Genomic DNA, 26,369 nt, shown 5'->3' with positions numbered 1-26,369 from the left:
ATTTCATTAAACTAATTTTGATCTTTGATTTATTAATTTAATAACAAATACAACAATTAATTTTATTATAATTATTCTTCCCGACCGATTTTAGGGCTCTTTCATGCTTCCACGTCACGAACTTTTCCATTCTAAAGGAAACATACTTTTTAATCTCTTGATTGGATCCTTCTTTCTTGGGATTAAAAGTTCAAATGTCTACCTCATAGTTTGGTACTCTACACAAATCTCTACTCACTGATTTCAACTATTAAGAGGGTCCAATATATAACCATCAAACACAATTATAAGTTTGTCTTTAATCCGTCAATCCGTCAAATTATATATGCATTACTTCACCATATGCCATTTTCTTATTTATCTAATATTTACATTCATATGTATTCGTTTTTCACAAGATTAAAAAAATGTAGAAGGTCTTGGATATATGAATAAGGATAATAACTCATTCTGTATCTGTTAGAAGTTTCTTGTAGAAAAATTGAGAAAAGTGAATTATACACAAAGTTTAAAATATCGACGTTGATGGAAATACTGAATTCTTAATTTTACAAAACTTTTGATAGAAACATCGACAAAATGTTGATTTTGAAATCAACACATATTTAAGAAAAAATTATAAAAAGCATTCAAAAAATAAATTTAAATTTTATTATTTTTAAACAAGCTAACACTTCTATTAATAACAATGAGAAAACCGGACTAACCAAACCGAACCTATTGGTTCAGTAATTAATCGGTTCGGTCCGAGTTAACAAAAGGCCGTGTGAAAATCGTTTCTTTTCCATTGAAACCCTGAAGTAGGGTTTATCGGTTTTGGTTCATCTAAAGCTGTGTGTGTGTGGAGTCTCTCTCAATCTCCTAAGCTCAACTGTTCTTGCAAAGTATGCCTCGTACGACGACGCTTGATTGCCCTGGCTGTCCTCCGCTTCGTGCCCTAACTTTCGATGTTCTTGGTCTCGTTAAAGGTAATGGTGGCAATCTAAACTTTCCAATTTACTCCGTGTCACGATTTTGTCTGGATTTTCTTCTCAGTTTGGTTTTTCCGTCACTGGCAGTCATTGAAGCTCGGGGCAAGGAAGGAGAAATCCCCAAAGTTGTTGAGAGATGGGGTGAACCTGATTTCTCCAAATCCGTGCTTGCAGCTTCTCTTGCTGATCGTAAATTCGACCCTGTACGTTACTTTATTTATTGATTCTTTTCAAATCTTTCATTAATTAGCATACCCTGTTGTGAAGAATTTTTTATCGTTGTTTGTTGCTATCTAAATTGTTAAAAATTTTGAGTTGTTGTTATGGATTCCTAGTTATAATCGTTCACAATATTTTCTTTTTCTGGCCTTACAATTTCTTCTTTTTTGCTATATCTCTACTGGGTTTGGGAGTTTATGTATTTCACTTCTCATTTAAGGTCAATTTAAACTCTACATCATTCTAAGTGCACTAAATGACTTCCTTTTCTTTTTTTCTTAATTGCAGTTATTAGCTGTTGCCCGAAAAAATGGCCTGGTAAGTTGTACAGATTTCTAGTAGTGTGAATCAGATGCACATTTCATTAGTTTTAAATTTGTTTGTGCACTCTTTGGTTGATCATGTTTCTGCTGTATGCTGCAGATTGAAGTTCTTAATCCTTTGAATGGCACTCTTCATGTTGCTATTTCGGACAATACCGATACTTCCCCTCCACCAAAAGATGAAGCCATTGTTGGAATGCATTTATTTTCAAAAGATGAATTGGAGGTGGAATCTAGGTTATGTATCAGTTTATAATTTATGAGCTTGTTGTATTATAATTTGATGGAGCATTTTGTTATCAATGAAATTTCAGTCTCTCTTAAACCATCCATGCTGAAATTCCTCATAGTTTGGTTATTTATTTTCAGGAGGTGCACCTTGCTTTCATGTACAACAAAAGGAAATGCAAGCATGAGGTCGATTGAATTTTCTAGTTCATCGTCAAGAGATGCCTCTACCAATCTTGTAAAAACGTGGAAAGTATGTGGTTCTGGTGATGTTATGTGTTCTAAAGTTGATGGAAGCGAAACCCATGCATTGTTTGGAGGGTGAGTTAAGATCATGTTTGAATTTTTACTGTGATCTTCACACTGGCATTAACTTCCTTTACCCTTTGTATGCACAGGAAGGGTGTTGAAGTTAATATGTGGAATCTAGAACAGTGTACGAAGATTTGGACAGCAAAAGCAGTATGCTTTTTAGTTCTCATTTGCAAATTTGTACAAAGCAGCCAACATAAATGTTTTTGATATCCTTTTGTAACATTTTGTTTTTATTCAGCCGAAGAAGAACAACCTTGGAATTTTCACACCGACTTGGTTCACTTCAGCAACATTCCTTAGTAAACATGATCACCGTAAGTTTGCAGCGGGTACAAACAGCCATCAGGTAATTCATATCAGTTTCTCATGCTAATACAAGTTACAGAATGGGAAATATATAAGGAGAATGCGTCATTGCAGGGAGTTAAGGAAACAATTTCAAGGGGAAAAGTTACACATTAATTGAATAAATAGGGTCTCGATATCTGTTTCAAATATGATTAACACTTAATTTAGAGCCTTTAAGAGGAGAGTGGTCTTCTTTTCACTTTATAACTGGAATTTGTGATTAACCAATTCAGGTTCGATTGTATGACATTTCTGCTCAAAAGAGACCTGTCATCTCATTTGATTTTCGAGAAACTCCTATTAAATCCTTGGCCGAAGATGTTGATGGTAACACAATATTTGTGGGGAATGCGTCTGGTGATCTTGCATCTTTTGATATTCGCAATGGTAAAATTTGTTATTTGTGAGAGATATTGATGTTTCTGTTTAAGAGTCTGGGTCTTTTATATCTTTCACTCAGTACTCTTGTTTTCGAAAGTTTAACTATTGACTTATGTGGTTTCCTCTTATCTTTTATTTATAGAAGATTGGTTGTTTTACAATTGATGATTGCTAACCACATGGTTTATTTAAAGGTCCTCATTTCACTGTATATTATATAGCATATTTGACATGTAGGTGTCACGGTGTCTTAATGTTTGGTCCTTGTTCTGATTTGAGCATCTCTATGCTGGGATTGAGTTGAGTCTATGATCTTTTACCATATCACTGTTGCATGGTCACTTCACTTGATTACCTTGGCAAATTTCTCCCGCATTTTTGTATAGATCTTGCTTCTACCAAACAGAGAGCTGCAATCTTGACTACACCTATCATCTTTAAAAAAGAAAATACTACTAGTTTTTCTAGAGACTAGCAATTCCCAGTAGTATTCAGACGCTTTTGCCTTTAGTCTGAAATCCATTTTCTTCTCGATGTCTTTTGGGAATTGGGATCTATTTGTTTGTTTCATGATAGTCACGAGTTGTTATAGTCTATGTTGCACTGTTACCTCAATGATAGTTGCAAATGCAGTTGACTGAAGTTTTTATTTAACGGAGTAAATTTATGTGCAATATTTACTTTTCTTGACTTGCAGGAAAGTTATTAGGTTGCTTCTTGGGGAAATGTTCTGGGAGCATAAGATCCATCGCCAGGCACCCGGAATTACCAGTCATAGCTTCATGTGGTGGGATATATTTCTAATATGGCAATTACTTATCATTTCTCTATCCGCTACTACTGCTACACTACTTTTAACGAGACCTTGTTTCTGTGTTTACATGCTTTGAAACGTTCATGTAAAATCTACTCATGTGTGACTAGAACAAGAACATGTGCCTCACTTCAAAATGGAATCTACACTTATGTGTGATGTTTAAATCTTTTCCAGGACTAGATAGTTACGTGCGCTTCTGGGATATAAACACAAGGCAACTTCTGTCTGCGGTAAGTTTTCACACTGAATAGTAAAAATAGGTTGTGTAGATGCATCATTCCGAAGAGAACAATGTTCCAGAAAGTTGTTCAGATAGTACCAGACAGAACATTTCATAAAAGAGTTTATTTAATAATTCGAATTATGTATTTGATGCATTAATGTTAGCTGGGAAAATATACCACATTCACACATGTTCATTTGTGTTCAGGTATTCCTAAAACAGCATCTCACCGGTGTCGTCTTTGATTCTCATTTTGTGGGAGAAGGTTAGATTTACTGATCCACACTTTTCTCCCCAAGTGAACCATCAAATTAATGTTTGCCATCAAAACCATCTCTTATGTCATGTTCTCTTTATTTATTCATTATCTCATTCATATTTGTCTGAGCAGACGTAACACAAACTGCCGTAGAGTTAATCCAACAGGAAACAGAGGCAGCTCAAACTGTCAGTGAGGAAGAACACGTGCCTCGGAAAAGAAAAAAGTCATCTAAAGAAGACGGTGAAGGCAGAAAAAGGAAAGGTAGCAAGACCACAAACAAAGAAAGTAAAAAAAAGCAGAAGGAAGTCACATGGCGAAGCTGAAAGAAAGCGGAGGTAGTGGGAGTTACATTCAAATGAAGGAAAGATGGTTTAGAATATGTTATTCTTGGTTCTTGAGAAAGCAGAAAGGTATTCTTCTTCTGATCTATTCAGTTAGCAAATAGTGTTGGAAATTGAGGGTACAAGAAAAAGTTATTTATCTCATCAATGCATTATTTTGGCCCAAATCATGTGTGTTAGATATGCAGGCTCCATAGTTTTTGGAGTTTTGTCCTGCGAAGTAGGAATGATTCCAATTCGAAGCAGTTCAAGGAGGGCTCCCATGTAAACTCTTCTTTTTTATTTTTATTTTTAAAAAAATTTTATTTATACCATATTACTTGAGGTTAGAAGTATTTGAGTAGAATACGTATAACGTTTTAGATTTGCCCCTTCATTTTAGGCCTAATTATTGGAAAATTGGGGCACCTTATGCTTAACTTATGAGCTCATCAATTGTCGAGGAGAATTCGGCAAGTCCTTGGAATATTATTGTTTTTTTTTATATAGTAATATATAGCACCGGTTTGTATTTGTGAGTTCAATTATGGACATTGGTATCTTTTTGCACTTATTGTATATAATTTCGAGACTTACCAATATCGGTTTGTATTTGCGAGACATTATGTTTGCTTCCAAAACTGATTTTAAAATTTCTAGTTTCATTAAATTATTTTTAATAATTTTGGGCCAAATGTTGGAGGTGACTTTTAGTCAATCACCAAAAGAAAAGAAAAAAAAAAAAAAAAAAAAAGAAAGAAGAAAAAAAATAACCATGGGGTGAGTGATCATTCAAAAATCAGTTTAGAGTAATTTTTTTTTAAAAAAAATTAATAAACAATTTTCTTTTCTTTCAAACATTATTATAGAGGAAAGTGATTTTAACTAACGTCACTTTTCATAGCTTATAAAAATTGATTCTTCACCACCCCTAGAAAATTAATGATATGTAACTTCATACAATATCGATGATCGATTGAAACCTTGCAGTATATTACAAGGAATATGAAATTATCAGGTTATTCAGATTATGAGATCGTCCATTGATTGGTTTGAGCAAGGGGACACACACACACACACACACACAACAAACTCATAGTTGAAAGTTGTAAAAACATCAAAACCATTGAATTTTTGCGTCTGTTATTTTGATTTCTTTCCTAATTTCTCTTCTTGAGTGAATTAAGTTTATAATTACAATTCTTGAGATGACATTCTCTAAAGTTTTGTTTGGAAGCAAATCTTGGTTTTAACTTTAGGCCTTTTCTCTTACCTTTTCTTATTTATATTAAAACAAAGGTCGATAACTATTTTTTTAACAAACTTCAAAATGGAAGGGGTAAAAAACATTTCAATTTATTAGAGCATAACTGAAACCTTAAAACAAAATTGGGAAGTAATTTTCTTTAATTAAACTTAAATCTATTAGTATCCAAAATTAATTAAATTTATTGGTTGATTTCTAGTAGTCAATACAACAAAATCGTGGAAAGGATCTAACAAAATCTGGATTCAAATGGGTAAAATATTACATTTCAGTTATAATCATTTGAAAAATATTTATGGAATTTAAAATTAGGATCCTTGTTAGTATCAAACGAAACTTTAATTGTCATTTAAAAGTTAAATTATAGATTTTGATGACAATGGTTTGAAAAAAAACAAAATTAGTCCCATTATTTTAAAAGCTAGAATTTAGTTAATTAGTGCTTTTTGATAAAAACTTATTAATAGCTAATATAGTTTGATAAAATTCTCAAACCATGAAAACTAATTTCTAATTATAGATTATGGGTCTAACTTCTAGCTTTTTTTTGCAAGTCATGAAATATTGAATTCCATTTACCATAATGTGAAGATCCATTTAGAAGTTTCAATAGTTTGAATGTCAACCTTAATGAGGGATATTTTGTAATTTGTATATATATATATATATATGTATAAGATGAAGATATTCCAAATTTATAATTTCTTATAATATGTTGTAGAGTGAAAGATTGAATCTCTGATCTTTAGAAAGTAAGGACAGAGATCATGTCAATACCATTAAGTCAAGCTCACTTTTAACTTGAAACATGAAATCTATTGAAAAAATGAAATGTAAAACTATTCATTTGCATCTACATCAATAACTTTTTTATTTGAAAAAAATAATGAGCGGTTTAAAATTAAGAAAAATAATAAGAAAAAGAAAGTTAATAATATAACATACTAATTAATCTTTACTAAATTGAATTTTTTAATTAGGTCGATTTTGTCATTTAAATATAACAAGATGAACGTAAGATGCTTACAACTATAGTGAAATTTTTTTAATAGATTCCTTTCGTAACTCGAAGAATATAATAGTTAGAATTGACGACTAAGCTTTATTCGCCTCGAAAATTAGAGAAGTTGCATTGATTAGCATTCCAAGATTGGAGTTACAATTAAAATGCAGTTTTATTGAATTGAATTGAAGGGTTTTAAATGATAAGAGAAGCAGTTTTAGTGTTAGCTTTGGCACATACATTCTGGCATAGGATATGCAATAATATCACGATCTTTCCTCTTTGTTCTTGGCTCAGGCTGCCCCATACATCCTTTATGCAGCTTCCTCACAATTGTTCCTAGCTCTGTTTCACTTATCGATGCATCATCAAAGTATTCGAGCATCGCTCTTTTGTTCGGCTTTATGTATTTTCTGTGTCCCACATATGCTCGATGCCCCTATTGCCAAAAATAAATATGTTAAGAAATCAACAAACAAACGATAGATAATCGACACAATTTTAACGATACGTTAGCTGTGACAACGAACAAAAGATGATCAGTAAGAGGCAGCAGTAAAATCAAAGAGTCCTACTTCAAACCCTTTGACCAAAATCTTAACTAGTGCAAATTACATAAATTCTTATACGATTTAGATTGTTAAAAGTGCTGGATTAATAGATTCAAGGCATTCCAACAAAACACAACATCAAAATAAAATTTTTCAAACTTCAAAAGCATGTAATGAGTTTTTAAACTTTCCTAAAAAAGTCTGAGTCAAATGACCTGCATAGCTCGACCCATGTTTCCACCATGGGACGGCATGAAGACATCGCTGCTCAAGGACACAATGTAATCAATGGCAGCCATGGCAGATGACTTGTTGATGAAGGGTGAGAGCTCTCCTTCTCTTGACAATGTGTACTTTGTTACAATATTTGGGAATTCTGCAATAAGTGGTTGCAAAGCCTTCTTTCCTCCAAAGGGCTCTCCCCCTGCTGTGTAAATCCTTGCTTGTTTTGGAGCTCCGAGAGCCTTTAGAAGTCTATTTTTATCATTACCAAACAAATAAGTTTGCTTTCTTCTATTCAAAACTTCTCAAGTCTTAGTTTCATTGTTTTACCTAGCAATTTCCAAAGCATTTAGAGGGCATAATCCGGCACGTCTACGCTGAATGTGACTCATGTTTATCCTTCCCGTCAGATACTCGGGCTGAGAATTCCGAGTTTTGGCTATGATGGCGTCGTAATCCGAACCTAAACCAGTACGGCAACCAGATCTAACCCAAACATCCTTCTCTAAGCGGAGATGGATGGCTATATACGGTCCTTCAATCCACATTCTCCTAGTTAGCTGGTTTCCGAGCTCTTGAATTGCAGCTGCAAATTTTAGTGCATGGAATGCAACCTGACCATAGAAAGTGAAAGAGAAAAGGTTTAAGTAAAGATGAAGTAATTTACTCAAATGGTCAACTCACAAATTCAACGCCTTTATGATTGAGTTAATTTAAGTTTTCAACTTTACCTTACATTTGAGCTTTTGCAGGTCAAAAGAAAGGTTTTTGGAGAGTTTCGAATCCAACCCATTTAGTACAAGAAGCCTTTCTTTATTGAGCTACAAGAAGGAACAAAAAGTCTCAACAATTTAAAGGCCATGAGTCTTGGCAAACATGTTGGAAAAGCTTCTCACTTGTGTTAAAAATCTTGAACGAATCCAATGAGGAGAAACATCATGAGGAATCTTGGTCTCTTTTGACTTGAAATGCTTGAATGGAAGAGACGACACAACTCGAACATCGGCTCGTAACGTCTTCTTGAAATGTTCGACATCAAAAATGTCCGAGAATTTACTGAGAATTAGCAAAACCCCATGTCTAGAAACACCCGAAAAAAAAAAAAAAAAAAAAAGAACAGAACAGAACCGAGAAAAAGTAACAAAAATCACTTGCCTTTCATCTTTCCATATGAGATTAACCTTCAAAATGGGAACGATCAAAGCAGCTTCAAGAATCCTAGCAATTACAACAGCATCAGCAATTTGGTTTCTCTGCTGATTCAGTCCACCCGAAACCATCACCATCAAGAATCTTCTATTCTCTTTAGAGATCTTGGCAGATGCCTTCCTATATTCAAAGCTGAAATCTAGGCAAGGCCTATAGCCTTCTCCGTCAGGTTGTTTCCAAAACTCTGTTTCTTCATTAGAGAGATTGGAAGAAACTCCATGGGCTGGCAATGGGATCATGACACTGGTTGACAACTTGGGCAATTCCTGGTGGGTTGAAGAAGCCACTGGAGAGAGAAGTGAGAGGAGAAGACGAGATTGAGAAGACGAAGAAGTTGAAGAGAAGGAAATTGGGGATTTTGGAGAACAGGAGTCTGCATAAAATGGGGATGAGTAAAGGAAATTAATGGTGGAGATTCCCAAGAAAGCAAGAGAAGTAAGAAGGGACAGAAAGAAGAGAGAAAGATAAGGGTTTAGAGTTCTGGGGATTTTCTTGGGGGAGAAGAAAGAAGCAAAAATGGTGAGTGAAAGCAAATCAAAGAATGGTGGTGGGTTTAGAGATGAAAAGGAGCTTCTGATGTTTCTTGGTCTGGCCATGGTGGAGTGTTTCATGGTCTCTGCAACTCTATGAGTCATCCAAGAAGAAGAAGAAGAAAAAAAAAGATAGTGAGAAATGGGGTTTTAAATTGGACATAAGAGGTGTTAAGGATGACCGTTTTTTCAGTTGAGGGATGGCCTTCTGAATTTGGCGGCAAACCAATAGAAAATAATTTACAAAACCACCGTTTTAATCAACCAATAAACTTATCTCAGCCTTGCCTGCTGAGAAAATTCTCGTAATTTTGGTTGATATATTTGTTTGTAATCAATTTAGATGAAAGTCCATTCTCGGGCAGGTAATTTAGTTTAATAATATTAAAGATGGAAGTTTAAATATTGTTATTATGTAATGCCTTTTAACTCGTCAAGTTAGCTCAAAGTCAACACCAACGTAATATCGATGATTGTGGATCAATTAATAGTTCACTGGATAGAAAATCATTATATGGAAGCTTAAGGAGAAAACGATATGAATTTGAGATGGTTGCATGACTAATTAGACTAAGCTTATGATTGATGATTTTCCTGGTTGTGTAAAGAACATTAGTCATGGCCGTGATGGCTTCCGAGTGTGAAATCAGCTTCAATTGCTTGACATAATCAAATCACAAGGATGTAATGGTACATCTCAACTTGTCTATGCAACATATAATGTATGACTTCTTGATCTATGAGATTTCCTACAATGATCCTGTAGGAAGATGAGCAGAACAAAGGGAACTATTCTTTTTCCAGTAGTTTGAAAGTGCCATTTACCAAAGAATGCTATCTTTGTTCCATTCAAAAGAATTTTTTATCTTTTCATTTTTCATGTTTCTCCAGCATTGGAATGGATTAAAATATACATAAATATTTTCATTTGATTTCATCACCTGCCCAACTATATCAATGGATAGAATTCATCAAACTCAATAATTTCATCTGCCACATTACAGAAGGCAGATCTCTTCAACAAACATAATACTAAGAACAAAAAGAAAGGGAAAAAGAAGTCCAATCAGAGAATGGTTAAACTTTTGTCCAATAAAATATTTTATTTCTAATGATTTTCGACTCATTCAAAGCCCTCAAAAGTTGGATAACAGCAGCCGGAAAATGGAAGTTTTGAAAAATGGAAAACAAATGAGAATAATTATCAGACAATTCCACAGTAAAAGGACTAGAAAGTAGTAAAACTGACTAGGGGCTCAGGACGTTCGTTTTCCCCTTGCAAATAAACTCATTCTTTCATTCTATGATGAGAGAACTTTCTGAACCTCAGCTGTGACTTCTTTTGGAGGCTTCTCCGCGTGAAGATTAGCAACAATACCCTTTTTGGCATAATAATCAATCACCTGCAATGCCACAACATTTTAGAAATCGAAGGCCAAGCTTAACGTCTTCTAACCACTTCTTAAAATTCTTTTTCCACAATAAAAGAAAAAGGAAGGGAAAAAACCCTTTCGTTAAATGGAGAATGGATGTTTAGTATCTACCATATGCTTTTTCCTATCACAAACTAAAGAGTGACCCTGCCCAACCCCATAGGACAGCATGTATTATGTAAGACAAAAGAAGGCAGATTTTTTTCCCATTCCTAATTGCTTAGATCAAAGAAAAACATAATGAAATCATACCGGCTCGGTTTGTTTGTGAAATGCCTCCAGGCGTGACTTCAATACAGCGGCAGTATCATCTTTGCGTTGAATCAAAGGTTCTCCAGTTATCTTAATCACAAAATAAAGGGTAATTAATTTTTCCTGCAGCTGGGTAAAATATCAACTTCCATTTTGTTTATAGATAAAGATAAGGTATGTGTGGATTCTCTTACATCGTCCACACCAGGAGTCTTTGGAGGAGCAAATTTTGTGTGGTAACTTCTCCCACTAGATGGGTGAATCCATCTTCCAGTGATTCTCTCCTCCAAAATTGCATCATCAATAGCAAAGTTGAGTACCTTATCAACTCTCACTCCTTGCTTTTCAAGCACCTCATCAAGCTGCAATGGAGTAAATCAAAATGTAAAACTCACGTATGGACTGAACTTATACAAGCTAATAAAATATAACTAATAACAGATATCAATTTGACGAATCTCTAACCTTCTGCGCTTGAACTACAGTTCTTGGAAATCCATCCAGAATGAAGCCTTTCTGACATGAAGGTTTCTTCATTGCTTCATCAATGATGCCAACAACCAAGTCATCAGAAACAAGTTCACCCTACAATATAGAAAAATTAAGAACTTTAAAGAGAAAACAAATATAAAATTAGAATGAAGCATAGGGAAGAAACTATAGCATGGCAGAGAGCATGAGGAAAAATCTACCTTGTCCATAGCCTCTTTAGCCTTGACACCAAGAGGAGTTTTAGCAGCAACAGCCGCTCTTAACATATCACCAGTAGCCAAGTGGCACAAGCAGTAATCGTCCTTGATGATTGGTGATTGGGTCCCCTTACCTGATCCGGGTGGACCTGCAAAACGCCAAATATTCATGATTATGAGTAAAATCAACAAAGTATAAACTGATAAAACGTTCATTGACCAGTGACACAAAGAAACATAGCACCGCATCCATAATCCTCACGACATTAGTTTCCCTTCTAAATTCCTTACACTATTAAATGTCTTCGCAAGCACAATAATAATCCCCTTCTGCATCATCACCTCACCTAGCTTCCTTTATCCATTTTTTTTCCCAACAACCATACACAAAGGAGAATATTCATATATAATCAGTTCAAACATTTTTGAGTCCTTAGCACAGATTTCCGAGGAAGTCGCAAATATAAGTAGAAGTCACGGTTGCTTGTGCAAACAAACATGACAACAGCAGCACATAAACTCTTTTAGTGGATTTTAGTTTTCTCCTTAAAAATTTGAGATTGCATATCGAAAACGATAAGCTAATGGAAAGAATAACACCCTAATAATTTTTCCTCCGACGAAAACAATCTGTTCGTAACGGAACATCAGCGAAGAGAACAGAAATGAAAAAGAGTTCCCATTTCACCTAAAATCTTCTCAAAACTTAAATCCCTCGGTGGGATCCAACTTAACAAGTTACCCTTTTACTCGAAATGGGAATTTCAAAAGAACATAAACTAAACCTATCATATGATAAAAAAATTTAGAAAAAAAAGAAAAAGAAAAAAAAGAAAAAAAAAAGGAAAAAAAAAAAAAAAAGAAGAAAAAACTCGAAAAAAGAGTTAAAATAATCCATCCAGAAGAAAAAACCCTTGCCCCTTTGCATCCATTAAACGCCTCAAAACCTCAAGATTACAAGAAATTGAACCAGAAAAAGAAAATATAAAGCCAGAAATCAAAGTATAAGAGCAGTAAAACGGCAAAGTCGGAGTAAGATTACCAATGAGAATGAGACGCTTGTCAGGCTTAGAGGAGCACTTCATGCGGCGGAGAAGCTCCGTCATGAGATCGACGGAGGGCACGTCTTCCAAGGCCAATGCTGCCGAATTGGCCGCCATTGTTGCTCCGCTCCGCTCCGATTTTTTTTTTTTTTTTTTTTTTTTTTTTTTGGGGGGGGATTTTTTTGCTTTTCCCTTTTTTTGTTTTTGTGTATTCCTTTTAACGGATTTTCCAAAAGAGGATGGTTTAGGGTAAAGCAGAGATTTTGAAGCAATACGATGCTTTGAACTCAAGCATCAGTCCTCTCCTTACCAATTATTTTTCAAATGACTGTTATGCCCTTTGACTTTGACTCCATACTTTTCTTGAAAAATGAATTACTTTCTCTACTTTTGCTTTTTTTTCTTGTTTTATTTGTTACCATAGGGACCATTAACCAATTTCCCATTTACATGCACAATACTCATAGTTTTTCAGAGGTTTAAATAGTAAAATAAGAGTTTTAAAATATTATTTATTGTAACTAATTTTGGAATTTTTTAAATATTATTTACTCTAGGATTATAGTTCTAGATAATATTTGCTCCAAACGATCCCTAACTTGTAGTTTCTAAATTTTAAATAAACATGATTCTAAGTTTTCAAAACGTACTTTTATTAACCTTCAAATTTTAAAAAAAATGGATTTAAATAAGGAGAATCGTAAAAATGACAAAATATTTAAAAAATATAACAAAATTTTAGACTTCATCAATAATATACATTGATACACTAATATACTTCTATCAATGATAAAAGTTAATCGATTTATATCGTTGACAAAATCTAAAATTTTGATACAGTTAGTAAATATTTTAGCTTATTTTACTATTTTGAAAATGACTCCTTAAATAGCAATTTAAACTTATTACTCCGAGTTGAAAAAAAAAATATATATATAATATCCTCGAGTTTTAATAATTTAATTTTTTCGAGATTCGAGACTTTTTTTTCCTGCTCAATTTGATCTTTTTCAGACACCTTAAACGATAATTAAATTTATTGTATTACTTAATTTTGGTCAACATTCTTTAAAGTTCAAATAAATCATACATATTTAGAACAATAAAGCAACTTCGATCAACCTTTTCTTTAATCAATATATCGATTAATATGTTTTGAATTTGAATTTTTCATCCATAATTCTTTTAATTAAAGTAACTTCAATCAATATTTTCAAGGAATATAATTTAACAAAAAATTGCTTGACCATCCTAAAAAAATGAAGTCAATTTATATATAAAAAAAACATTAAGTTATTCTTTAAAAAATACATTAACAATATTTTATTACCATGAAAAAAATCCACTTTTATTTAATGATAAAAAAACAGCTTTTATGTACATTTTTCTTATATTCATCTATTCCTTGAAAAAGAATATAAAGAAAAGAAAATTTCTTTAAAATAAAATAATAAATAAATAAATTATTTTAAATGAAAAAATCAGTAATAAAATTTCAAATATAACACAAGACGATAATTCTTTTACCATTTTTTACCTTTTGTTATATTCGTAAATAAGTTGATTGTTTTGAAAAAATAAACAGTTCAAAATTGTAAATGATTAGAATACTTAATTGATGTATATTTAAAGGTTAGAGGTTTAATATCTTACTCTACGTGATAAACTAAATATATATATATATATAATTTTTAATACTCTATCGATTAAATTACAAATTTAGTCTCTAAAATTTAACGTCGATAATAGACTAAATTAATTAAATTTTGAAGCAATTTTGAGAAGGTGAGTGGGTAGGTAGGTGGTGGTTGGGTTAAGTGGTGGTTTTTCATTTTCCATCTGCTGCCTCCTAAGGGGGTTGGTGAGAATAGGAAGCACACAACTCCAAACATGTACCTACAAAACAAACAATATTGCATTAGTCAAACTAGGACAAGAAAGAAGACAGGACAAAGGTAGATCTTGTGGAGGTTCCTAGGCAGACAATTCTTTTTTTAAATTTGGTTTAATGTATGGTGTAGTCTCTAAGATGGGGCCTGGGGGTAAATCTAAACTAAAAGATATTGGTAATAATCTATCTTAAATCAAATCTTTAAAACCCAACTTGTTATTCAAATCTTGAAAGTTAGGTCTTGGTAAAGGTTTTGTAAGCATATCTACTATTCAATCGGAACTTTGTTAAGGTGAGCCACTTCATCGTTGATTGTTGACTTTTTCTAATACATTGGGTACCTTCCTCTATTCATAGGTGAGAAGATTGAGTTCAAATTTCAATACCTAGAAAAAGTACTTTAGAGTTCCTAAGTCCTTGACTTCAAATACTTGGGCCGAAGTACTTCAAGATTTTCAATTCTGATACATTATTCCAAAAAGTACTAACATCAGCATATACTATATCGAGAGTGCAGGTAAATTTTCAGATCTCTTTTTGATAAATAATGTATGATTTGATTGGCATTACGAATACCCAAGACTGAGAACAAAAGTAGCAAATCTTCCAAACCAAGCTCTGAGGAGATTGGGATAAAAGAGACAAATAAAGCCCTTCAAAATGAAATTGGAAGAAACGGGTTGATATGAAATTTGTTAGGAAATCCATGGGAAGAAAGATGACGAGAGAGATGCAAAACTTCTGATTTTTGGGACACTTCAATTTTCTATGACTGATCTTAATCATCTTTCTAAAAAGTCTATCCTTTTAAGTTATTAGGTGGTAACATAAGATTGATGGCTCGTAATGGAGATGAGTTTGTGATGTAATGTAATAAAAAATCCATGTTTAGATTGAGCGGTTTGCACCCGATTTTTAATACACAACTCATTCCGTTTCGACAGTTTTCAATTCATCCCTCTTTTTTATTGTTTTCACGCTTTACTATTTTATTTTCGTCTTCTATTCAATTATTCACGCTTTCTAACTATCCTTTGATTCTCAATAATTTTGCTCTTGGCTTCCCCGACAAATTCACACTCTAAAACTAAATTCTAGTACTTAAGAACAGAATGAGTTTGTTCCAAAGGTTTACTACCGGTCTATATATACTTCTTGCTTCTAACATCTTTCCATGATGTTGAATATGTACAACAGGATTGACAAGAGGCCTGGTGATTGTAGGAGCAGCAATGTTGGTACAATTTTACTTGATCTATGTCCTATCTTCCTTGCGCTGCCAAAAAGCAATACTATCAACCATGGTTTCTTGGACAAACCAACTGAAACTTCAGAACCTGCATTGCACCTTAACATAAAGTATTATTCTCCCTGATGTCAAACTTACATAGGAATTCAATCAAAATTTTCTCATACAGATGGCCATAAATCATGTTGGTATCAATATGAACTTTCCAAAGAATTCTTCTGCTTTCAGCTTTAATATCTCTACTTGAGCGTATAGTGCTCCATCCATCATAATATGTGTCTATTGCCTCTTATATTTGCCTCATCTTCATGGTTATCTTCTCATACTGATACACTGATATCACTAATATCTACCAAAGTTCTTTCACCGATATCTACCTAAGTTATATAACTTATTGATAATTGATATCATCAATATAATACACTTATCTCTACCCAAGTCAAATCACCAATGTCACTAATGTCCCATTAATATCACTATGCCTTTATATATTGAACCTGTTGAAGATATGAATTGAAACTTACTTCTGAGACTCACCACAAAAAGGGATCAAGTTGAATACTGATTTGAAAAGATTCTTGAGAAGCTCCTCTGAGCCCACACTCAAAACAGCTTTCACAGCTCATAATTGATTACAGAAAGAAGTTACCAAGAAATACAATTTGTTATACTGTTGAATTTCTCTTGTAAAAGAAAGTATATAGAAAAGAGGAAAAAGAAAAGAGTCATCGCATACCCGTAATTAGTATCTTCTCTGTGAAGTAGTTGTACTCTTGAAATTCCTTGAAATAAAATTTCTGATATGGATGGTCTTGCTAAGTGGATGGAGGCTTCTTTAGCCGAATCACTCAAATCTTCTTCTTCTTCTTCTTCTCAATCTCTTCTGTGGTGTTAGTTTCGTGGCTGCAATATTTCAGAATCAAATTGAAGTGTTTTCCTTCTTCCTTTGTTTTTGTGCATATCGTCATAATCTTTCAACTGTAACATATTGACAAATGTAGCATAAACTATTAATGAAATAGTGGTTTACTGTCTTTTCACAGAACTCTATTATATAAAATATGTAAGCAGTTTTCTCATATTTTGGTCTAAGACTCTAACATCATCGACAATTGTTGAACTCTCATTTCATCTCCCAAACTGTTTCTGTAGGCTTATGTTTTTCACCATTTGATGTAGGAATAATAATAAACACTCTTATCCTTAACTAATCTTAGATAAATATCCATTAAACTCAACAAATCCAAAAGATTGTCCATTATCTAGCATGTAGACCACGTTTGTCGCAAGACTCCAAACCATATACCAATAGTCTCTTCGAAGAATATATCATCTTTCAATCTTGATTTTTGATATGATATGTACCACCAAGAATGGTCGTCTATCAACTACCTTTCGACTCTAATCACTAATTCTATCTTCTTGTATCAATGTCCATGGCAAATCGTCGACAATGCTAAGAAATTATCTTTTTGTTGATTATCTCAACATTTTTTCCATTCAACTACTTTCATCTAAACAATGACAAGATCTAAAATCTAAAATTCTCTTATCCTACCTTATCTTCATAGTTCCTTACATACACATCCATCATCTACTATATAGACACATACGATCCAACTTATCTCAACCACCAATTACTTAAAAACCTATAACTCTAGTATTACCTTTTTTTCGATTCCTCCTCCTCGTACTTCGTTTAAACTTATGAGTTTCTTCAAAAATTATTCAAAAACTTGTAAAACTCAGAACTATATACTAGCATATTTACGACCCAAATCTCTTGCAATTCAATTATCCATATACCACTCCAATTAAATGGTATAATAGTTTAATTCCTAAAAACATAGATACAAATTAATTTGAATTTATAAAAGAGAAATTCAGATAAATCTAACCAACAAAATTGAAACTAGAAGAAGTTTAAATAACTATACATGGTACAATAGATTTGGCTATATTTTGGAAATGTTTTCGACTGGTTATTTATTATTATTATTATTATTATTTTGCTATATTTTATTTATTCTCTTTGTTTTCTCCTCTCCCACTGAAACCTATCTCTCTTTTTTTTTTTTTCCTTTCACTTCTCTTCTTCTCCATTTTCTCTTCTTTTTCCCTTTCTTCCTCTTTCTCCATTTCTGCTTATTTTTTAAGTGATACTTAGGAGCTGTTTAAGAAGTACTTAACCACCACAATTTTATTTTCTTCATCACACAAATAAAGAAAAAATATAGATTTTTTTAAAGTAAAATCATCAAGTGATGATTCTTTTCCTATTATTCTTTCTTCTTAATCTCTATCATTAATATAACCTAATATAAGTTTAACTCAATTAACAAGTATATGTAACATAAATCAAAATATGCATGCAGAGATCAATTTCTTGCACCCATTCTTAATCTCTATATTTTCTTATTTTCTTCATCACTTTCATTCTTCTTCATGTTTTTAAATTTTCTTCCTTCTTCTCCATTTCTTTATCTTTCCAATTCACCGGACTTATGAAAACCGACAAAACCCACCATATCTTCTTCTTGATTCACGCTATTGCAGTTCCCAATGTTGGCACGGAACTCAATAAATGGTGGATTGGGTTGTTATCTTTTTCGCGTCATCAGCTATTATTTTCCATTTAGATAGAATACCGCCATCAACCTCCATAACGATAATCTTCAACATTCCTATCCTACTCAGAAATGTGCTTCATATTTATACAGACACCTAACCTCTCTACAAACCCACCGAATACATTTTACTTGAGGAACAACGTAGAACCAAGATGGGATCGCTTGGGATATATTCTGAATCAGGATTAACGAAGAAGGGTAGCAGCAGAGGCTACGATGTTCCAGAGGGAGTGGACATTCGAGGACGCTATGATGAAGAATTTGCCAAAATTCTCAACAAGGAAGCCTTGCTGTTTGTGGCTGATTTACAGAGAACTTTTAGAAACCACATCAAGTATTCGATGGAATGCCGTAGAGAAGCCAAGAGGAGGTATAATGAAGGGGGGTTACCGGGGTTTGATCCGGCGACTAAGTATATAAGAGATTCTGAGTGGACATGTGCCCCTGTCCCTCCGGCAGTTGCTGACCGGAGAGTGGAGATCACCGGACCTGTGGAGCGGAAGATGATCATCAACGCACTCAATTCTGGAGCTAAAGTTTTCATGGTCTGTTCTCTCTTCCTTTTCTTTCCTAAAGACTTTGTTTGTTATTTAAGATCTTGAAATGCCTGGAAGTATGTTATCTGTCCCACTGTCCCTCAGAACAATCAAAAACTTGTTCTTTTTAATAATAAACCGTTTGTAGACAGTAGATAGTCATGAGCTCGAACTGGTCTAGTGGGCTGAATAACAATTATAGGGCCGGTATTATTTCAGTTTTATATATATATATATATATATATATATAAAAAGCATGAAGTCCACGCCTTGCACCTATACTAAATCAGTCGGTGTAGATAGCACTTAAAACACTGTTATGGAACTAAGTTTCAATGTCTATTCTCTGCAATTGGCATTTATTTGCTTCTCTTAACTTGTGGACTTCATGAAATAAAAGAATGAAGTTTGATGAAAAAACAAATGAAAATGGAAACAGGCGGACTTTGAAGATGCACTGTCACCAAATTGGGAGAATCTGATGAGGGGGCAAATTAATCTTAAGGATGCAGTGGATGGGACTATAAGTTTCCATGACAGAGCTAGAAACAGGGTTTATAAGCTGAATGATCAGACAGCAAAGCTCTTTGTCCGCCCTCGAGGTTGGCATTTGCCAGAGGCTCATATCTTCATTGACGGCGAGCCTGCAACCGGCTGTCTTGTGGATTTTGGGCTCTATTTTTTCCACAACCATGCTAATTTTCGACGCTCTCAAGGTCAAGGTTATGGCCCTTTCTTTTACCTTCCCAAAATGGAGCACTCCAGGTAAAACTTCATCCAAATATTATTCTGTAACCAATTGGGCAAGTTTTGAGAAATTGAGTTCTGTTTGCAATGAGAGTCTCTTGTAGATGATGCATAATTGTCTCTGATAAAATAGGCTAGAAATATGTAAAGAATGAACACCTACTCTGTATTGAGAATTAGTATCGTGTCTAGAAAGTATAGATCCCATAAACCTAATCTAATCATCTAAGACTTCCAAGAAAACTCTCTTTTGAAAGCCAAATCCAAGGGCCTTTATACCGGGGTTATAATAAATTCAGATCACCACATTAAAACAATCTGATTGGAAGAGTTATTAGACAATTAGTATATTTTAGTTAATATTTGTTTAGTTGTTTATTTAGATTAGTTAATAATTAGTATTATTCTAGAATTAACGAGTTAGTTATCTTATTTTCTAGCCATTTTAGAGAGCTTTTAAAATATGATTTTGAAATATGATGTTCTTGGAGTGTTCTTTCATAACTTAGGGATGGACTTCTCTTGTTTGACCATGGATTTGGCTTAATACCTTCACCTACTACATCACAATCTTACAAACGGTCTGGTCTAATATGTGATTTGTAGGGAAGCTAAAATATGGAACAGTGTATTTGAGAGGGCAGAAAAGATGGCAGGGATAGAGAGGGGCAGCATCAGGGCCACCGTACTAATTGAAACACTTCCAGCAGTGTTTCAAATGAATGAAATACTTTATGAGCTGAGGGATCACTCTGTGGGATTGAACTGTGGTAGATGGGATTACATATTCAGCTATGTCAAGACCTTCCAGGCGCACCCAGATCGTCTATTACCCGATCGGGTCCTAGTCGGTATGACCCAACATTTCATGAGGAGCTATTCTGATCTTCTCATCAGGACTTGTCACAGGCGTGGTGTGCATGCCATGGGAGGCATGGTAGGTATAATACAAATATTGCATCCAATTATATTTCACATCCAGAGTTTTGACAGCTACATTTCTTTTACAGGCTGCTCAAATTCCGATTAGAGACGATCCGAAGGCAAATGAGGTAGCACTTGAGCTAGTGAGGAAGGACAAACTGAGGGAGGTAAAGGCAGGGCATGATGGAACATGGGCAGCACATCCTGGACTAATCCCGGCTTGTATGGAAGTCTTCTCCAACAACATGGGGAATGCCCCCAACCAAATTCGATCCATGAGACATGACGATGCTGCAAACTTGACCGAAGAAGATCTCTTACAACGACCAAGAGGTGTACGTACAATGGAAGGGCTTCGCTTGAACACCCGAGTTGGGATTCAGTACCTAGCCGCATGGCTAACCGGGGCTGGCTCTGTGCCTCTATACAACCTTATGGAAGATGCAGCAACAGCAGAAATTAGCAGGGTTCAAAACTGGCAATGGCTGAAGTATGGAGTGGAATTGGATGGAGACGGGCTTGGTGTGAGAGTGAACAAGGAACTGTTTGGGAGAGTTGTGGAAGAAGAAATGGAAAGGATTGAAAGAGAAGTTGGGAAAGAGAGATTCAAAAAAGGAATGTACAAAGAAGCTTGCAAGATGTTCACAAGGCAATGCACAGCCCCAAATTTGGATGATTTTCTGACCTTAGACGCTTACAACTATATTGTGATACATCATCCAAGGGAATTGTCCAAGCTTTGAAAAGTGAAAACCACCACCAAAACACTTGCTTTTGCTTACATTCTCTTCTTGTTGCTGAGAATAACGTATTTGTAATGTAAGTCTTTGTTTGTCCATTTCTTTTTCAAGCTGTGTGGTTATTTCAAGAAATCCAGCAATTGCAAGCAAATTGGGATTCGGTACTTCTCTATATATAAACCTATATTTTTCCTGTTAGCTTATTTGACTCTCTTAGTTCAACTCTCACATCAGCTACTTTTGTTTTATAAAATTATCGTATTTTTCAATTTGAAAGTAGATGATAAGCATATATGAGTAGGGTAAAAGTAAGTAGAGTTTAGCTAGCATAAGCTAGTATGGTTTGGATTTTCTGAGTAAAGAAAAGAAAAAATAGATTATGTTTGAGTTCAGATTTTCTTACTTAAGAAGGAAAAGGTTATATTTGAGTTGGGACAGTTTGATCTTAGTAAGAGAAGTCAGTGGTATAGCTGATCCCTAACTTTTGGTGTTTGAAGTTTTGAACTACATTATGGGCTTTGATTGTTGTGGCTCTCGTTATTATGATTTGTGCTTAGTTGTTTATGACCCAAATAACAAAGTTCAGCTTGGAGTATTTGTGGTAGGGAGTGTAATTAGAAGATGAGTCGGTAGTTATTATAAGAAAGAATAATTATGGTTTCAAAAACTAAATTCTCTTATTAATGGTGAACAAAAATGTGGGTGGGATTTTTACCCACAACCAACCTAATTTGGGGCCAAATTCCCCTCACGTATAATTTGATTTGGGAAGTTAAAATTGATGGTTTAGAACACCATATTTTCTTGTTTTGCTTAAATTTGTTGCTTCCCTCGAAAACTCATTAACTAGACTATATTTGTAGCGAGGTATTTGTAGTAAAATTGGGTTGGTCACACAACAGAAAAAATTATTCAAAATAGAAAAAGAATTTATCAATTATATTTTTTTTTTTTTATTTCATCATGACTTAAGCATCAATAAACACTTTCAATGTCATCCTATTTATATTCAATTTACGATCTTTTTTTTTATTATTGTCTTGGAATGGTCCAACAATATATCTTCCAACACATAGGTTTCAAAAACTTAAAAAGTTACCCAAAACAAGAAAAGTTTCCAATTTGATCAACTTTAACTCTAATTCTAAGGTATGACATCCCAAAATTAGAGGTATTGAAAGTAAAGATTCTGCTCATTTTATAGATATTGCATACGAAAATAACATGTCATTGATCTAAAAATATTTAGTAACGATTAATTTATGTTATATTTTTGTCATTTATATGTACAAAAGTCTCACTTTGAAAGAAATTTAAGAGACAAAATTTCATTGTCCATATCTTAAAAGTAAAATCCATAAAACAAACTTGATTTCTTGGATATATGCCTCTAGTGACTATCTAAATTAAGATAATAGATGTGAAAAGGAAAAAGAAAAAGAAAAAGAGAGAGAAATATTTTCTTTAGAAATATAATAACTCCAACTCACTACATTATCATCATTATTTGGCAATGGAATAAAAGCAATAAAGTTAAAAAGCATATTAATATTGTCACCAAAAAAAAAAAAAACATTGTTGACAAATGATATAAAGTTGTGTATTGTCATTAATTAGATAGAACTGTATATTGCAATAATTTGATTACAACCACACACTTTGGAGAGACTTGAGAGTTGAGAGATTGGACTTCAATTTGACATTTGAACAAACAAAAGTTCCTCAATAAAGTTTAATCATATATATTGATTATTGATTCCAATAAAAATTCTTAAACCTATATTCCAAATTCTTTTTTTTTTTTCAATTTCATTTTCAACCCTACAAACCTAATTCTCTAATTTTTCAAAGCCTCTTCTTTTTTTAGTACATTTGGTCCTTTTCCTTTATCTGTCGAACTAACAGAAAATTGTTCGATAATCATTGTTTCTTGATTCTTGAGTTTTTTTTTTGAATATTTACTATTATTTTTTGTTTTGAATATAATTTAGTTATGTAAAAAAATTAAATACGAAGAAAAAAATTACAAAACATTAACATTATCAAATACTTAGAAATCTTATTTCAAAATTAAAAACTATAATACAATAATTTTAATGATTTGTTGTTAGAATTCAATTTAAAATATTTTTTATCATTCAATTCATCTTTTAAATAATATAATTTAAACTAATTCAATTATATTAGGGATAGTAGCAAATGTTGGTCTATCACTGATAAACTATAAGAGTTTATCAACGATAGAAGTCTATCATTGATAGATTTTGTTATGTTTGTAATTTTTTAAAATTGTTACTACATACTTAATAATTATTCTAAAAATTACTACCCATTGTAATTACCCATTATATTATTACGTAAATATCATAATTGTAAAATATTAAAAACAACCTAAATAATTATTTTAATTAAAAAAAAGTTGTATAACTTAAAATTCTAACTAATTTCAATAACACTAAAGTTAATAAATTTAAAATTAAAATTAACATATAATAAAAAAATATTTAATATCCATAACTTAAATTTAGAAGTTAAAAATAATATATAAGTTTAAATATTCATTAAATTTTAAAATTTAAAATTAATAAATAAATAAATTTAAGAAAGAAACAAAAAAAAATGATTAAAGTTATGAATTAAACCAAAATTTTTAGGCCAAAAAATGAGTATAGAGTCTTCCTACCGATGAAGTATCTGTCGAAAACATATATTCTATTTTTTAAACAAATAATAAATTGGTGGGGTCTGTGTGACCCACCGTTGCCCGGTCAAAGGGAAACTTGCAGCTTCCGTCGTGCCACGGCGGCGATCCGAAGAAATACGGATTAGGGATCAGTCGACACGACGTCGTGAGAATTCCACAATTCCCAAAACAAGAAATTTATTTTTGGTCTATGAATTTGAAAAGTTTATCTAACTTCGAGGCCCTAAAGTTAGATTTATGTCTCCTACTTAGTTATTATATATATATATATATATATATATATATATATATATATATATATATATATGTATATGTAGAGATTAATTTCATTTTACTAACATCTTAACCTTTATAACCAAAAGTGAGGTTTAAGGAAAATTTTGACAGTTAATATATTCTATTCAAATAAAAATTAAATTCAAAATTTAAGAGTCAATAATAAAAACGGTATAGTTTTTTCATTCCTAGTAGAATGAAGATGAACAAGAATGTTGATTATGGTTAACCTAAACTACTTTTAGCGTAAAAAAGTGGATATAATTATGTAAAATGTTGAATTGCAACATGTAAATGTGAGATGAGTTTAATTAATAGTTTGGTATGACAACTACTTACTTGATATGCATTTATTGGCACGTTAAATTCCCCTTCTTCTGCATGTCCTAAAACATAGGGCAGTGTCATTAGTTTCATGTCTATAGGGAGGTTGGAAGATATGGTGGATTTTACCTTAACGTTTTATGGTTTTTTCTTTTGAGGAAAATTTTATGTACCACAATACTATGGACCCCCATTCCCATATGTCCTAGGTCATATCGATATTATTCTTAAAAAAATATATGTATCTAATAACATTAGAATATATATTTATTTATAAACTTATATTTTAAAAATATCAAAATTACCCTCGTTAACACGTGCTACCATGTCCCAAGATGCTTCGGGATGATCAAAGAATTCTTCCTTTAGTTATTAGTTATTGAATCTCATACTTTAGTGGCACCGAGATGATATGAGATGAAAGAATCCTGCCTTTATTTTATTCGATAGAGACATACATTGTCCCGAAATGTCTGGGATGAAAGATTTCTACCTTTAATTATTCGATTTCAGACAATAATTGCATCGAGATGGCCCGAGATTAATAAATCGCAAGACCATACATGAGCTTTTCTTATTTTATTATACGATTTTTGTTACATTTACATAGTTGATTCTTTAAGTTATATAATTTGAAAAGTAAACCTAAAAACGTGGAAAATGTAAGTATAAATATTCATTTATTTTTGGCAATGACTTTGTTTTGTTCCTTAAAAAAAAGCTAAGCTATGATATGGCCCAATTGTCCAAAGTAGCCAAAGAAGCCAAAGTAGATCAGTATGGGATTTTGTTTAAATTCATATGGAAGACAGGCTGTCAAATTATTTTGAAAGGATCAATTGTAGGTTCCAAGAAGAGCCATATCCCCAAACATTTCAACTTATATATTTATTACATTCTAGATTTTAATATACAGTTTAATGTTGAATTGGATTTTGGAAGTATTAAACCCAACTTGCTCAAATTATTAGTTCTGTGATTTCTTCAAATGGTATGCAATGTGAACAAGAATGTTGTTGTTTCACTTTCATTGTCAACTAGTTTATTCCAAAACTATAGTATTATCTACATTTGCACAATAAATATTAATACATCATATGTTAATACAAATAAGTTCTACGATAATTTAAGAAATATATTCGACATGCAAGTTTTCTATTTCTCATAATTATATGTTATCCAAGTTTTTCAAATTATGTATTATTATATTTATTTTATATAGGTTTTCTCAAAATTAAAAAAAATACAAACTGTTTATACTCTATAACAAAAAAATCACTAAATGACAAAAGTTTCACCACACTTGATTTTGCTATAAAGTATAAATAGTTTGTCCATTTTACCGTTTACGATAATTCCTCTTGTATTATATTTTGAAATTTTGTACGAAGTAAATTTGTGAAATTTAATTAGTAGGAGATTAAATACTAAATTCATAGTTTAAAAATATAATGGAGATCAAAGAAGAAAAATATAAGAGTATATAGATCAAATGTTTAATTTAGCAATCTTTGTTTACGATTAGATTCAACACTTTAAATTATAATTTATTTTGAAAAATTGCATCAAATAATAAAAAAAAAATATAAAAATAAACATACCTATTGTTTTTGTATATTATAAATATGACAAGTAATTAGATATATGGTTTATTCGCTTTTAAATTTGTAACTTTTTACAGTTTAAAAAGTATAGTGATATGAATACTATTATCATTATTTGTACGAACGCTCCAATTATTT

The 26,369-nt window shown here is 32.5% G+C and overlaps 4 protein-coding genes across 4 annotated transcripts; 2 read left to right on the top strand and 2 right to left on the bottom strand.

The window, feature by feature from the left end:
- Positions 1-801: 801 nt before the first annotated feature.
- On the top strand, positions 802-4,952 carry LOC103484256 (uncharacterized). Its single transcript, XM_008441239.3, has 12 exons — positions 802-968; positions 1,059-1,174; positions 1,479-1,508; positions 1,614-1,750; positions 1,883-2,062; positions 2,140-2,203; positions 2,295-2,402; positions 2,638-2,791; positions 3,483-3,572; positions 3,777-3,832; positions 4,033-4,090; positions 4,217-4,952. The coding sequence occupies exons 1-12, from the start codon at positions 887-889 to the stop codon at positions 4,408-4,410; spliced, it is 1,269 nt and encodes a 422-aa protein (XP_008439461.2). The 5' UTR covers positions 802-886; the 3' UTR covers positions 4,411-4,952.
- A 1,804-nt stretch (positions 4,953-6,756) lies between these two features.
- On the bottom strand, positions 6,757-10,107 carry LOC103484274 (O-fucosyltransferase 37). The gene is made up of 6 exons (XM_051080130.1): positions 8,606-10,107; positions 8,347-8,506; positions 8,182-8,271; positions 7,781-8,064; positions 7,444-7,702; positions 6,757-7,116 (listed from the first exon to the last, which is right to left on the bottom strand). Exons 1-6 carry the CDS (start codon positions 9,292-9,294, stop codon positions 6,901-6,903), a joined length of 1,698 nt encoding a protein of 565 aa, XP_050936087.1. The 5' UTR covers positions 9,295-10,107; the 3' UTR covers positions 6,757-6,900.
- Positions 10,108-10,263: 156 nt separating this feature from the next.
- On the bottom strand, positions 10,264-12,966 carry LOC103484267 (adenylate kinase 4). The gene is made up of 6 exons (XM_051080131.1): positions 12,606-12,966; positions 11,567-11,712; positions 11,340-11,459; positions 11,069-11,236; positions 10,875-10,964; positions 10,264-10,592 (listed from the first exon to the last, which is right to left on the bottom strand). The coding sequence occupies exons 1-6, from the start codon at positions 12,721-12,723 to the stop codon at positions 10,491-10,493; spliced, it is 744 nt and encodes a 247-aa protein (XP_050936088.1). The 5' UTR covers positions 12,724-12,966; the 3' UTR covers positions 10,264-10,490.
- Positions 12,967-18,137: 5,171 nt separating this feature from the next.
- Positions 18,138-21,521, top strand: LOC103484282 (malate synthase, glyoxysomal). The gene is made up of 4 exons (XM_008441283.3): positions 18,138-18,921; positions 19,352-19,677; positions 20,266-20,596; positions 20,670-21,521. Exons 1-4 carry the CDS (start codon positions 18,529-18,531, stop codon positions 21,324-21,326), a joined length of 1,707 nt encoding a protein of 568 aa, XP_008439505.2. The 5' UTR covers positions 18,138-18,528; the 3' UTR covers positions 21,327-21,521.
- Positions 21,522-26,369: the final 4,848 nt, after the last annotated feature.

The sequence above is a fragment of the Cucumis melo genome, chromosome 12 (assembly GCF_025177605.1).
Source record: "Cucumis melo cultivar AY chromosome 12, USDA_Cmelo_AY_1.0, whole genome shotgun sequence".
Classification (NCBI taxonomy): Eukaryota; Viridiplantae; Streptophyta; class Magnoliopsida; order Cucurbitales; family Cucurbitaceae; genus Cucumis; species Cucumis melo.
This window is presented reverse-complemented; position numbering and strand designations above follow the sequence as displayed.